General features: G+C 39.2%; 1 protein-coding gene across 1 annotated transcript in view; it reads left to right on the forward strand.

The window, feature by feature from the left end:
• Positions 1–958: 958 nt before the first annotated feature.
• The window catches only part of kcnd3 (potassium voltage-gated channel, Shal-related subfamily, member 3), a 93,113-nt gene continuing 78,125 nt past the window's right edge, over positions 959–15,946 (forward strand). The window contains exons 1-2 of the mRNA XM_068337525.1: positions 959–1,253; positions 2,120–3,299. Of these exons, the coding sequence (XP_068193626.1) occupies positions 2,197–3,299 (1,103 nt within the window). The 5' untranslated portion in view covers positions 959–1,253; positions 2,120–2,196. The remainder of the gene's footprint in view (positions 1,254–2,119; positions 3,300–15,946) is intronic.

Consider the following 15,946-nt stretch of genomic DNA (forward strand, 5'->3'; position numbering starts at 1 on the left):
AACTCAAATTTATATTGATGACAATGAACTTAAAATACCGCGGCGCACTGGCGTTGTGCCCGGAGTGTCCCCCGCCTCACACCCTATGCCATCTGGGATAGGCTCCAGCTCCCCATGACTCACTGCAGAAGATAAAGTGGAAGAAAATGGATGGATAAGCTTAAAATATAAAATGAAACTATAAAATGAAAATATATCTAGTATTAAAGTGTAAAATTACAGATTTCTTATTTTGGTCATCTCCAAATCACCCGGGCAGGTTTTGCATAATGGTACATTTCCCTTAGAAAGTTAATATTAGCTTTGACATTTGTCAAATCAATCATGTTAACTGATGGCTGTGTAAGAGTAAATGCGTGTGATTAATAAATCGCCCACATTAAACCTGCTATTAATGGTTTGTTTGGGTTTTGTAATATGTACCAATGAAAGAAATCAACTTTTTCAAAATCACATACAAAGAAAAAACAAAACATCCTTAAGCAGCAACAGGATGTATGATAGGTCCATACATTTCATCTTTTAGGAAACTCCCGCATTGAGTACAGTATACCTGATGAAGTATTGACGTATTTATATGTTATTTCCATCAAACGTTAAGTGTGATCACTGGTTAAATTCCGTGAAGTGTGAGGATCTCTAATTCATTTTTGCCCCCGAGGAAAAGAAACATTTGATGGATATTGAGTGATGACGCGGGCATGTGTCACATCGCTTTAATTTTAGTCTCATCAGCCACTAAACCCAGTTCTTTTGCGCGTCCTCCTGGTTCCTGATCGAGGTTTCCTACAACTGCAGTTTGAGTCCACAATGCGTCCTGCGCATGGAGAGAGAAAGAGAGGGGGAGAGAGAGAGAGCGCTCCTCCTCCTCCTCCTCCTCCTCCTCCTCCTCCTCCTCCTCCTCCTCCTCCTCAGCCTCTTCTCACCACTCATCCTGACAGCCAACCTAAGACGGTCGGCACGACGGAGTCCTGTCATCATCTATTTCCCTTCGCATAATGGAAACTGAATTAAAACAGCTGCGGTGCGTCCGTCTCCGGTACTTTTTGGTTTTCGCCTCAGCAGTCGCGTCTGTCTGACGCGGCTCTCCTCTCCGCTAAATAACTTCTCATTTCCTGGTGTGTTTTTTTTTTTTTTTAAATCCCACACGCTGTTAGAAATAACCAAACCGACCATTCGTTATTAAACTGCTCTGGAAGGAGGTCGTGGGGTTTTTGGTTTTGTTTTTTTTTTGGATGGAGAATTTAGAACCGGTAAGATAAAGCTGCTGTTGTGAAGTGTTTGGTGATCAACCTGTTCCGACAAATGCTATCATCTTTCTTTATTCTACTGAGGGCTTGTAGACATTTTCTCATCAACATTGTAAAAAAAAAGAAACAACCCGCATGATAATAAACGGGTCCCGTGAAAATGATTTAACTCATGAATTTAATTGTAATAATCGTGATCCCTTTCCCTGATTTTGCGCGAAATGCGATTTATATTTGTTTTTTCTTGTTGGAACTCAACAGGTTTTCTCCTGCTCCCACCTCTCATTTAAGACTGTAGCATTGTAAAGAGTTTAAAAACAGTTTAAATGAAATACATTCTACTGCTTGATCCAGCTGCTTTGCCTGTTCACCTTCAATTTTAAAATATAAGACGCAGTAAAGTGTGGTCCAAAGGACAGATCTTAACTCTAACTCAATAGAGAGGATGTGAGAAATAAAGCCTTAAAGTAATTATAGGGAAGATGATGCTGAGTGGAAATTGCAGCATGACCCTGTAATCGTATTAAAGCTTACCATATCGGATATATATTTTATTATTGTTCACTGCAAAGATTTCTGGCCTTAAGTGTGATTCTAAATTACATTTCTGTTAAAGATATATTTTGCTGGCTCAGCTAGACGAGATATGAGTTGTTCCTTTTCATTGTTGCAGCCCCTTTTTTTTTATAGTGGCTTACATTTTTCACAAGATGCATTTCTCTGATCCAACTTTACTCTCTCTGACTTATCTAATATTTTACTCTGACAGACTCTTTTTTATTTCTCATCGACTGGCATCACTGTCCACCAAAATCAAAACAATGTTGTCACTTTTGGTATCCTTTGAAACTTGCTGTCTTCCCTTTCAGATGTTGAATGAGCTGAAGTCAAGCTGGTTGTGAAGGCACTGGACTTGTTCTTCTCTACACCCCAAGCCGGACACAGCATGGCGGCGGGAGTAGCGGCATGGCTTCCCTTTGCCCGAGCGGCAGCGATCGGCTGGATGCCCGTAGCCAATTTGCCCATGCCAGTGGCGCCCACTGAGAAGAACAAGCGTCAAGATGAGTTGATAATTCTAAATGTCAGCGGACGGCGCTTCCAGACGTGGAGGAACACTCTAGACCGTTATCCAGACACCCTGCTGGGGAGCTCCGAGAAGGAGTTCTTCTACAACGAGGAGACCAAAGAGTACTTCTTTGACCGGGATCCTGACGTGTTCCGCAGCGTGCTCAACTTCTACCGCACAGGTAAACTCCACTACCCGCGCTACGAGTGCATCACTTCCTACGACGAGGAGTTGGCTTTCTTCGGAATCGTCCCAGAGATCATCGGCGACTGCTGCTACGAAGAGTACAAAGACAGGAAGAGAGAGAACGCGGAGCGACTGATGGACGACCAGGAGGACAACAAGGACGCTAAACTGCCCAACATGACCTTCAGAGAGACCATGTGGCGGGCTTTCGAGAACCCTCACACCTCCACCATGGCTCTCGTCTTCTACTACGTCACCGGCTTCTTCATCGCCGTCTCCGTCATCACCAACGTGGTGGAGACGGTGCCCTGCGGCTCAGTGCCCAACCAGAAAGAGGTCCCATGTGGCGAGCGCTACACCGTGGCCTTCTTCTGCATGGACACAGCCTGCGTCATGATCTTCACAGTGGAGTACCTGATGCGGTTGTTCGCAGCGCCCAGTCGCTACCGTTTCATGAGGTCCGTCATGAGCATCATCGATGTAGTGGCCATCTTGCCCTACTACATAGGCCTGGTGATGACTGACAATGAGGACGTGAGCGGTGCTTTCGTGACCCTACGTGTATTCCGAGTATTCCGAATCTTTAAGTTCTCCCGCCATTCGCAGGGCCTGCGTATCCTGGGATACACACTGAAGAGCTGCGCCTCCGAGTTGGGCTTCCTCCTCTTCTCCCTCACTATGGCCATAATTATCTTTGCCACCGTCATGTTCTATGCGGAAAAGGGTTCAAGTTCCAGCAAATTTACCAGCATCCCAGCTTCCTTCTGGTACACCATCGTTACCATGACAACGCTTGGGTAAGAGCAATGGAGACCTCCCTTCTTTCATCTGGTTGCAAATATTGTCTGTGTGTGCTCTGTGACACGTGTGTAACGTTTGAATTATGATGCGAATGGCTTAAAAATATACGAACATGCCAGAAGTCGCACCATGAAAGGAGATTACAAAAGATGTTGTACTGCCAATTGTGTTTTTTTGTTTTCTTTTAACTTGTGGAATTCTTCACGGGGACAAGCCCATTAAGTTGTTCTCCTACTGTAATGGCTTTGTTATTGCATGCCCTTTATATTTCACTGATAGGAGAGAGAAAGGAGGAGCAGGATGTCGTAGAGGAAAGGGGAAAGTTGAAAGCATCTTAATGAAACAAAAACATTGAACGGGAAATGGAGAATCATAGATTATATCATTACCTACTTTATACTCTTCTACCTGCCCTGTGATGAGGAAATGGTGACCTCATATTTTGAGAGCCACTTCTCATCCCCCACCCCCCCTTACTCATTGTGTGGATTACACTCGATGGCATTGACAATTAAGTAAGTCTCGGTGCGAAGGTATCACAATCTTCTCCATTTTTTGGAGGCACGTCGGCAGTTTTTCCACGGCTGTTGTCGTTGGTTTCCGTCACAAGGTTGTGAATCGGCTCTGATTTGACCTTTATAAGATAAACATGAGAAGCATGTCGATACGTTCATCTGTTCTCTCCCATGACCTATTTTATTTCATTTTTTATGTTACCGTATAGTTCAACCAGTTGTTTTATGGTAGAGAGGTGAATCACTCATCTATTAGTCATTTTATACTTACAAATACACACACACACACACACACACACACACACACACACACACACACACACACACACACACACACACACACACTTATGTGTTCCTGCACTAGTGGGCCTTTTGAAAATGAGTTTCAGCAGCGTTCCCTGTTGAACATGTGTGAGTCAGACTGAGAGGCTGACAAATTGCCGCATCCTACTAAATGTCAGAGTCATGGTGGCCATAAATGGCTGTGAGCTCATTGCTCTGACACACTTGGCAGCTTATTATCAAGCGCCGCGATTCACAACCTGCCCAGAAGATCTGGTGTTTAGCAGATGTTTGATTTGGGGATGATTTGTTTGGTCGGGACGCAGATGAAGAGCAGCTAAAACGTGAAAACCAACGTTAGGGTGCTCTGCTCTTTAATTTTATGATGAAGCAGCGGCTTCATGTCTGTCGGTTCTGTCGGTTACGGTACCTGTCACGCTGCTGGAGTGAGACCTGCGATGAGAAATCGGTCTCCTGTTGCTTTTATAGTTGGATTATTAGAAGAGGAGGGGGTGTTTGCATGTGTGTGTTAAAAGGGGAGTAGTTGTTGAGCTTGGCCTCATAAATAAACCAGGGGCCCGAAGTGGGTGTCAGAGTGACTAATGATGTGGTCTGCTGTATCTGCTGACTAATGTAAAGCTGCCTGACTTTCTGATCTCTGCTCTCAGCTTACGTAATAAACACACACAAACTAACCACGTGCTGTATGCACACAGACACCGTTTGTCTTTGTCATGTACAAACACATAAAAGAAATTATATGTGTGCATTTACATTTGTGTTCACTTTATGTGCAAGTTTTTCATCCAGTAAATGTGATGTCGGAGTTTCTCAAGCACCAACTTTGTAACTTTATTTGAAGTTCTAGCACTCCTTCTTTGCTTGCATTTAAATTTTCTGGCAAAAATAAATTGACTCTGTGTGCTTCAGAAAATAAAACTCATCTGACTGAATGAGATGAAAGCGAGTCCACGTAGGTGATGTTTTCCTCAACTTTTTGTGATCCTGTCTGGGTGCTTCAGGGATTATTGTTGTGCTGTCAAGAGTGTGTTGTGCTCTGTTCTACTTGTGGAGATGCTCATATCATCTGGCCTGTCATGTTTAATTTTCTGCTAACTTGTGAGCTTAAGCCCTGATAGCTGCGCTGCTCTCTGAGAAATACAGCTACTGTCTATGTCTTGATTTTTATTGTATGTCACATTATGGTATCTTTGTTTGTTTGCATTTACACACAGTGGTATTGAAAAAGTTTGAGCACCCCTGATAATTTTCAAGATTTTCCTTTATAAAGCACTGGATGTTTTGATCAGCACCTTAAACCACCTTCTATCTGCATTACCTTTTTCCACCCTCTGATGGACTGTTTAAAGCACTTTTGTGCGGAACGTAGCGCACTTCCGGATGCCATCAGCCAATAAAATATGCACACGGCATCTCTTGACTACCTACTAAAAATCTGCGATGAGGTGAAGTCGTGTGTGTTGATGCGCGCATGCACAAAGGATTACTGCATGTCATATAGAAGACAAACAGTTATATTTGAGAAGTGAAGTGAAGTTTATAGGATTTACAGAAAGTGTGAAATATTTAAATAAAAGAAGGCCCTAGGCAGGTGCATAAATTTGGACGTGATCATTCCAGAACGTTGTACTTTTTCCTCAACAAGAATGTCTTAGTAGAACTTGAGCAGTGTTTGGGTCATTGTTGGAACTATCCAGCCCCAGAGTAGCTTCAACTTTGTCACCGATTGTTGAAAATTGTTCACAAGAATCTGCCGATACTGACTGGAATCCATATGACCTTTAACTTTAATCACATGTCCAGTACCTGCACTGGACACACAGCCCCACAGCACGATGGAACCACCACCAAATTTTACAGTGGGTAGCAAATGTTAGTCTTAGAATGTTGTGTTCTTCATCTGCTCTTCTCCAGGCTTTAACTAGTACTGTGCCTGTGGTCTTTCATTTCCTCACTATGTTCCTCGCAAACTGATAGCTGAAATCTCTGATAGCCTTTTGTGTCCTTCCCCTTAAACCCTGATGTTGAACAATCTTTGCTTTTAGGCTGTTTTGAGGCTCCCGTGTTGCTGCTCTTCAGAGAAGAGGCAAAAGGAGAACAGCTTGTAAATGGCCACCTTAAATACCTGTTCTCATGATTGGTTTCACCTGTGTCTGTAAGTCAAGGCTCAACAAGCTGATCAAACTATTTTTTTGTTATTTTAATTAGTGTTAAGGTATTAAAATTAATGAAACAAAAAGGGTGGCCATAATGGCACTTGCCTACTTTTTAAAAAAATAATATTTGCCCACTTTCTGCAAATTCTATAAACTTCATTTCACTTCTTAAATATCGCTGTGTTCATCTGCCATATGATATATTTAACTGAAATTGCTCACCCGAACAACCAGTGATTTATAAATAAAAATCTTGAAAATGATCAGGGTGGCCAAACGTTTTTTTTATACCACTGTATATGATTTTGTTAACGCATCCAACAATGACAATAATCCAGCTTCTGTCAGAATCCAAGACAAGTAATGAAATATCTGATGCTTAATTATTTCTTTGACGTTTCTTTGTCATCTTCTTGGAGGTAGAATTTTTATAATTGTCAGATGAAAAAGGGACATTGAGTGGTAAAGAGTCAGGCTAGACAAAACAAAATCAAAATTAGACATCTATTTAATTTATCTTCTTTCTAGTCATATTGGACGGGGATTGTAGCCAGACAAATTTTCTGGAGATACATTTGGATTTAAAATGGCTTTGGAACAAACAAGATAAGAGGCTGAAATTGGACCCTGGAGGTTCTGTTGCTCCTCATGAGCAACTGGACAAAGAGAGTTTTAACCACTGATCAACTAAGAAAGCCACCGACCGATACCGAAATCCTTTGAGCCTCTTCTCACTGTATCGCAGAGCTGAACAGCTTAGCTCAAATTCTTTAAATGAGGGACAGGCAGGTACACAGTGGTGAGGCTTTAGCTAAATCACACCCACTTAGGCATTAGGACCTGTGGGGGGATTTTGTTCCCTGGGTTGTTAAACAAATTGTTTTTGACCTTTGTGGTGTAATAAATTTAAGCATTTATCATATTTTTTTGAACCTTAACCTACTGTCTGGCTGGGGAGGAGGAAACAAGGATTTCTGTGTGTTTTTATCGCCCATTTCAGCTTTTCATCAGGGATGCACAATATATATACTGGGTCAATAAATCATGGGCTTGATGATACATAAATGTATATTATTATGTAATCTAATGCTTCGATAATTGCAGCTGGTGAATAAAGCTGATAATGCAAGACAAAATTACTTTCACAGAATACAGCCTATACACATTCCAATACAGTAAGGCAGCAGTGTGCAGCGTATATTTTTGTTTTCTGTCAGCCAATATGTAGATATGTAATAGAAAACCGATGCAGTGTGATTTACTAGACACACTGTAAGGGGTCCTTAGCCCTCCCTGGACTAGTCCTCATGGGTGCTGACATTTTTTGCTAATGAATGAACTTCTTTTTAAAATACCAAATGGTGAAATAATTATTGATATCAGCTATTAGAAGGAGATCATTTTCAGAGAGTGGTATCGGCCGAAAGAAATCCATATGCTGCTGCCCTGCCTTTCATTAGTGGACCATATTGAACTGGAGAGTTTCATGTCTTTAATCACTTTGTGAGAGACGCAGTGAGCTAATGAATGGACACTGAACTTGTGTGTTCAAGTTCAACAGGAGTGATATATCCGGAAATGTTTGTTTTTATTACCTTTATTCACCAGGACCTATTTAGATTTTATTTTTGAGCATATTGCACAGAAGATGTGCCTTTCTTTTTAATCTTTAATCACAGTAAATCTCAAATCACAGTTGAGCTCCTAGAGAGTCACAAATGCTTTCCCGTCTTACAAAGCCATTGTGGTGATGTGCCAAACAAATGTCCATTGAATCTGTGGTCCAGCTTACCCCAAATATCTGTCTCTGTTGACAGAGGAGAGGTTTCCCCGCAATGAAATTATGTTATATCCCATATGGTGGGAGAAATCTGTTCATTGGTCGATATGGCAACACCGTTCCCACCTTAAGCAGCATCCCATCATAAGCTGCTTTCACATACTGTCATTCACAATGAATGTACCGCTACCCTTATCTTTATATAATATATAAAGCTTTACATGTGAACTCAAACGTCTCAATATGTTGAACTGGACATTAACAAGGATTTATCCCCCCCCAGTCTGTGCAGCAGAACCTGATTGAGCCCATGTGTGTACAGAGGTTATTGTCTGAGAATTCACAGCCAGCAAGTGGGAGTTTTGATGACTTGCATAGAGTGTGTCTTGAGTTATTTTCTGCTTACCTCTATTTGCCTTTACTTCCTTTAAATTGCAGATTTGTCCAAAAACACAGAATTGATAACAATTCAGAAACGGTTATCATTAGTGATGACGCCTGAGGGAGCATCCTACACCATGGGCACACTGAGATTAAATTGACCGTTTACCATTCTTTCAAGACAAAATATTGAGCTTCTGTGAAATATTGAAGCCTGAATTCCAGATATACAGAGACATTTAATCCTTGGAAATCCTTTGTGGAGAAAGGTCCAAAATATTAACTGAATGCAGTGAAGCACCATCACATTCAAGCAACAATTAAACCTCAAGAAAACGATAAGTGCAAAGATTCACTTGAAAAGTATAGGAATCAAATATATCATCATAGACAAACGATAAAGACACTGATAAGAACTTAATGAACATTCAATATTTTTTGGGTAAACAATTATTTGATGTTTTTCCTAAATTCTGTTAGTCCAGTGGATTGGACTGGGAAAGTTTATGACCTGTAATTAAGGAATCCATTAGGAGGCATGGTTTGATTCTGCAACTCGATAGTGAGTCATTTCAGTTCACGGAATGATTGGAGCTATCACAGTCTAATTGTGTCAGCTGTCATAGTCCAGTTCTAGACTATGAGACTTCAAAACTGAAGAAGTCTCTTGAACGAGAGACGAAACATCTTCAAGAACTTTCATAACGTCCATTGGATTGACTTAAACAGCTTTTGGATGACCCTGACCTGGATGACTGAGAACCTACATGGACATCTGGTTCCAGACCTGTTTTACCTACAACCTGGGTTGTTTCATCATTTTATGTAGTTTTGGTAAATGTTTATGATTCTCTTTGCCAAGGTGGTCACATGTCCGTTTGTTTGTGGGGTGATTTGTCATCCATGAACCTTTGTGAAATTGCCATGGGCCAAAACACATTCCCTTAAATTCTGGTGCCATTCCAGGGTTTTGGGCTTTGGTTTGTTAGAGGTTTTTTTTTAAATTTTTCCTTTAACTAGATAATAAATTAGGGGCTGGTATCTACTCTTTTCTTTCTTTTTCATGCAGATCCAAGTGAAAGTCAGGATCCATCATATTTCAATTATTGAAAATTACAATTCTATACTTTCACTTCATATTTACAGCTTTTTGTATTATTTTATATAAGTATTGTTGTACTTTGGTGCAGGGATGAGCTTCACTGACTGCCGTTCTAATTAAATCTCTTTCTGTTCCTGAGTGTGACAACTAATCAGAACTCTGTGTGTAATTTCTATGTAGATTTTGACAATCACACGTAACAGCTTGCTTTTAACCTAACCTAGAATGTCTTTAGCATCACACTAAATTGCATACATGTTACAAAATCATGCGGTCATACAAAAGATTTCATCATAAAAGAGACAATTTTAAACCTTTCATTATGTTCTGAAAGCCAAAGCTTTTAATGATGTCAGTGAGAGCGTTAAAATAGGCTTATTAACTTAATGGTGGTTGTCACATTTTACTATTAATAAGCATGTATAGACCTATGATTTCCATCAGATTTGCCAATCTGCATCTGAATTCAGTTATTTTGAATGCATGTTTTATACTGCCAGTAAGTGAGTGCATCTCATAAATAGATTTTTTAATTTGTTTGTTCACTTTTATACCTTTGGTTTGTGATTTTTATTTTTTTTTAAATAATATTCCACTAGTATCCGCTGTGTGTTGTTGAAAACAATTTTTCCAGAATTTTCTGAGCAAACAGTTTTTTGTTTACTTTTTGTCTAACAGATCAGACAATAATTTTGGTAATATTTTCCTTAGTTGGAAGAGTTTAACTTTACTTGTACTCCACAGCCTGGTGGAAAAATAATAAAAACAATTTGAATATTCCTTTTTTCCCCTTGGGATAGTCTTGACTTCATTTTTGAATGGAATTTCTTTTTCCCAAAGCTATTACTCTTTTCAATACAGGAACATTCAACATGTATATCTGTAATATAAGCTTTTCTGGCATGATTTCATACAAACCTAGCCTATTACTATTTTATTATACTATGTATGATCCGCCTTGTAGGCATTGTATGTAACTGTATGCTGAAACAGTAAATGGTGTTTACATATTTGGGCAATAAAAGAGACTAGATCAGTGTTATCTTTAAATACACTAAATTTCACAAAGGAAACAAATCGTCCACTGTGTTCTAAATGCATGTTGCCATCATTGCATTTGTCGGTAGCTTGTATTGCCTGCATACGTATTGACAAGAGATGTAGTGTTAGGCTGTGGCGTGGTCATTAGCATCGGCATGTCTTTGTATGATTAATAGCCTTTTCAATGTCCAGCCTCTTTTGATCACTGCGAAATCAATGCGCTGCTCTGTCTCCTATCCACACAAATCTTCCCCCACAGAGTTCTTTGCTGTGGCACACATTGCATATACATATCAAAAATATATGTTGCGTGTTTCTGCACTTTTGATGCATGCCATCTGTTTGTACTTACTATTGATCACGTGTGTGTCGTGTGTGTGTGTGTGTGTGTGTGTGTGTGTGTGTGTGTGTGTGTGTGTGTGTGTGTGTGTGTGTGTGTGTGTGTGTGTGTGTGTGTGTGTTTGTGTGTACATCTAAGTCTTTAACACATGTATTTAACACATGTATTACCATACAGAACTGATTTAAAGAGCATTTATTTTGGGGGCAACAGCTTGTGAAAATGATGATCAATGCAGATGAGTGATATTGATCTGGGCAGGAGTGATAAATGTGCCAGCAATTGTAAGTGCTACTAATTACAATCAGTGTTGACAGTATCATTGAAAAATAACACCTCAACTTGTTATAACTGCACTTTTATGTTGGATTTATGAGTGGTTAAGGAAGTAATTTGTTCACGGTAATTTTAGTCCAGATTAGTTTGTAACCTTTTCTTTCTTGATCAGTGATTGATTTATGGCTTTACATCAGCTAATGCAAATTAATGATGCAACATATGAGAGATTAGACGGTTTAAATGTACTCAAACGTATATTGAAAAGCAAATAACCTCTGCTTCTAAAAATTGAAAATTCATAGAAATAAAATGTAAATAGTTATTATGGTGGATTTTCAACGGGCTTACTCACGGGGTTGATATAAGGTTAAACATTCCATTTCAACATCATTTACAATCTTATCAGTATTCATTATGCAGACAGCACCATAACTTCAAGTGAAGGCACACTTGTTGAAGCAATCATATCATGGCAGTGGTTAACCAACCATAAAGACTGACATATGATGACGTCAATAACTGAGCTAAAGGTTTTACATGCCCAACACGCACGCTTGAACTTGCAACACCATAAGACTAAACCTAATTCGTTTTTGGTGCAGTTTTTCTCCAAAGCTCCACGACCATCCATGAACAAATAAAGAAGAATTTGATGTTAATTGGTTAAAAAAAAAATCCACCTATGTAGCATATGCATGCTTTCTGAACCAGCTCTCAATATGAGCTGTAAAATAGAGTTTAAACAAAATCAGTAAATTGCATCTAATTCTTTTTTTTTTTTTTTAAATACAAACGTTCTAAAATCTTTTTTGTAAATGGGACTGCGCCAAGTGGGAATGAGGCTTCCCTCACAATGTGCCCAAGCTGTGAATGGGAGGTAATGAATCTACTCAGATGTGAATCACTCATAATTATGTTTTCCAAACCTGTTGTTGAGAAGACAGATTTGGAGATACATCTTCACAATATGTCTTTTAAGGAGGGATATTGAACTTTCACAGATTGATGTCTTGATTTTGATTATACATCAGGAAAATGAAAAAAATTCACATCTTTAAATGATGTTTTTGGCATCTACTTTTTATAAAGCTCTGACCTCCAACTGAACTCGATGACCACAAAAAGTAAATCTTTACTTGGACCTCCCAGCAGCTATTCTTCCTCTTCCTGCACCCCTCTTCTCCTCTACCTCATTCTGAATAATGACTGTTCTCTCCTGCCTCTCTTCCAGCTCTCTGGTCCATCTTTTCCTCCCTGTAAATTTTCTGAACACAAAGAGAATCCTGTTGGATAGGTAGACCAAAAATCCAGTAGCTCAACTTATTTTATTTTACAATACAGGACAAATCTACTGAATTAATGTCTGACAACTTGAGATCAATATTTATAAGGTGGGGAATTGTTTGTAAAAATTCTGTAACATTGCATAACAACTGTATTTTCTAATGTAATAAAACATTCTGAAAAGTTGAAATAAAATGGATCAAAATACATTAAGATGGTATCAATTAGGCCAAAAATAAGAGAAAAGCTGTAAGCATGCAACATATTTCAATAGTTTTGACATACTTGTTTAGCATTTAATGTCTGAGTTGTGATATTTATCCAACAAATGCCAAAACTGTTCAAGGTCTCAAGTCTGATTCTGAGTCTGATAAAACCATTGCTTTCTTCTTTCACATATTTTAATGACCTTTTTGGGGTATATCGCACATCTCTGCAGACATTTCTTATTGTCTCTCTCTTTTATTACACCAACCTTCTTACTTTTCTTTCACTTTATCCTCCAAATGAGGTACAAAGTGCCTGTATGACTACATTTATGTGTGCGCAGGCCAACATTGACGTAATGTTAGCAGGATATTTGTTTCATTTTTCCCACATCCACAGTACATGTTTACATCGTTCTGTATACGTGTCTCATATATTCTGTCCTGTGACTCAGTACCCTTTCAGTATCATGTCTGACTGCTGATTGTGTGAAATTGAGGTCATTATAAAGACAGAAAAATCATTCAAGTAATTTTACAGCTCTGTGGTTTCATGGTACACAGCAATAAGTCATAGTATTTTCATGTTCTGCTCATACCATTGTAACTTACAACCTTCTTGATTACTGATGGTAACACAGGAGCAGGTGCTCATAAATCTAGAGTGTAGGCTTAAATGGTTCACTTGAATGTAATTCCATGGGTTACATTTTTTTATGGTTATGCTGTCAAGTTCCTACCAAAAATTTAATCAGAGTAATTTTCTGGCATTAGCTCTTCAGAACATTAATTATTTGTTTCTTAAAAACGGTTTTACTTTATTTTTGAATTTCAAACATTTTGATAGATAAGTTAATATAGATGCAGCTGGAATACAATCACATGAATTTAATGCACTGATAAAGCTGTGCTGTTGTGCCTTGAAACCATGGCTTCAGAAAGCAGCTTCAAAGTGTTACAGCAGAGAGACAACATGGAACATGATGTAGCAAGACAGATGTGTTAAATGAGGATAAGCTCTACAGATGCCAGTGCATCTGTGCATATGCCTGACAGTACTTGAACCAAATGCTAAGTTTATCATGAAAACACTTATTGATGGCTGTTTATGCTAGGAATCAATAAATTATATCAGTGATATGTTGAGATGATGCATCTCTTTGTGATTCGCAAAATTTCTATTTACGCTTTGTGCTTCAGGTGTCTTCTTTGTGTTTCAACTTGTTTCTGACATCAAAACATGCATTATGGACTCTACACAGAATAAGATAAAATAAGATAAGATGCTTACTTTTTTTCATCTCACTTCAGGAAAAATGGGAGAGCTTACAGAAAATAAATGGCTGAAATTCCAATATGCTTTTGCGGTTTTTGATTTGTCGTTGTGTTTTGGCATTTGCTGTTGTTTTCCAATTTTCAGTGCGACAGTAATTTAAACCTCTTTTCACACAGACATCTGGATGGTTGCCTGTTTTTTTGAAAAGCAGTATCGTGTGCCAACCCTTCCAGCTTTTGCAAAATGCATTTACCTGGCCACCTGTCTGCCAAATGGGGAGTTTGTTGTGGCCAATGTGACTGGGAAGGGTAATCGGCAGGGAGGACCTTGCAGTGTGGTATTTCAAGCATGTGCTTTGTTTTGCCTCCTCCTTTTCCCTTCATTGACGTGCCATGCATGCAGAGGCTGTCCTATCATTGGACAATGTGTCCTCACTGACTTCATGTCAGCTAACTTGGAGTAAGTGATGAGAATAATGCTTAAAGTGTTGAAGCACAACAAAACAAAAAGTGCTGAGTGTCAGCAGTAAATAAGTACTATAGATGTAAGTCGCCCTCTCTTCCTCTCAGCCTTTCCCATCTCTCTCTCTCTCTCTCTCTCTCTCTCTCGCTCTCTCTCTCTCTCTCTCTCTCTCTCTCTCTCTCTCTCTCTCTCTCTCTCTCTCCCTCTCTCTCTCTCCCCCCCTCTGTCTTTCACAGCTGATTATATGTAGCGATACTCCTCCAAGCCCACTACACTAGTGCCCACTCCTCCAATTCAATTACCAGCAAGCTCTCGGTGAGGAGCCTGAAAATGAGGCAGCGATTATCAGTTTCCTGGGTGTTTAGCAGAATCCTAGACAACTGATGGCTGCTGCCCATTAAGTGGGTTTAAAGATGCGTGGTGAACCCCTGGTCATTTCCTGCAGGACTAGATGTGGTTTGTGAAATAAGAGCACAGGCTGTAACACTCATTTTTCTGTCTCCTCTGGTCAATGGCTTCTTCCATCATGGTGGTAGAATCAAGGTAAACCTTTTTGTACCTTTTTGTACCTGATGAAGTTTAACTACAACAGCTTCCAAAAGCTGCTTTCCTGCTTCCTCGATCTTTATACAAACAGTAGGTAAGCCATGATAAATAATTTTGTTTTAAAATACTTGTGTATTTTTTGTGGTTTCCATGGAAACGTGCTGTTTTAGCCGAAGAATAGTCATGGATTGGCTCTATTTTATATCACAAACTGAAAATTACACCTTTTACTAACCTTTGCACATGCATTTATAATTAGCAGTGGCCTTCTTCATATTCTTTTAAACTTTGGATGACTCAAACTTGAAATTCCTATGATATAATCTCATTTAATGTGAATGTCAATATATTGTGCTCCTTCTCTTAATGCTATCCTCCTTTGGATTCCATGATGGTGAATCTGTGATGCAATTTTTTTTGGCCTTCAAGGCATAGGTTATCTTCAGTTGACTCTTGCTTAAACTAGCAGAGACACAATAGTCCATTGAACATCGAGATGACACTGATATAAAATAAGTCTTTTCTTTATTTGGTTCAAGTTCGTTTTGAGGTTGTTATATCCAGAGTAATCCCACCTTTACCAGAAATGAAAATCCACAAGAGCAGAAAAACAGCCTATCTAGATAGTTTTACAGCCTGCTACTCAAATGTTATGATCTGTTGGTAATAAAATGTCCCATAAGCATCACTTTTATTCTGAAAAAATAGCAACAGTGTCTAACTTGTAGTACACAGTGAAGAGAATGAAGAATCACAGTCATGGTCATAGCACAGAGGGTTGGCTTTTTATTTTTTTAAGAATTGCATGACATTACTATCAAATGTGTCTAGAGAATTTTAGTGGCATTTTAAGACTTCGGAGTTTGTTCGGTAACTTTCAGTTGATTGATGGCGCAGTCAAAGTCACGCTGTTGCCTAAGAGGAATGGTCTGGGTACTGTTAAACTTGTATTTCCCTCTAAGTGCACAGTTT

This window comes from Antennarius striatus, chromosome 2 (assembly GCF_040054535.1).
Source record: "Antennarius striatus isolate MH-2024 chromosome 2, ASM4005453v1, whole genome shotgun sequence".
In the NCBI taxonomy this organism is placed as follows: domain Eukaryota; kingdom Metazoa; phylum Chordata; class Actinopteri; order Lophiiformes; family Antennariidae; genus Antennarius; species Antennarius striatus.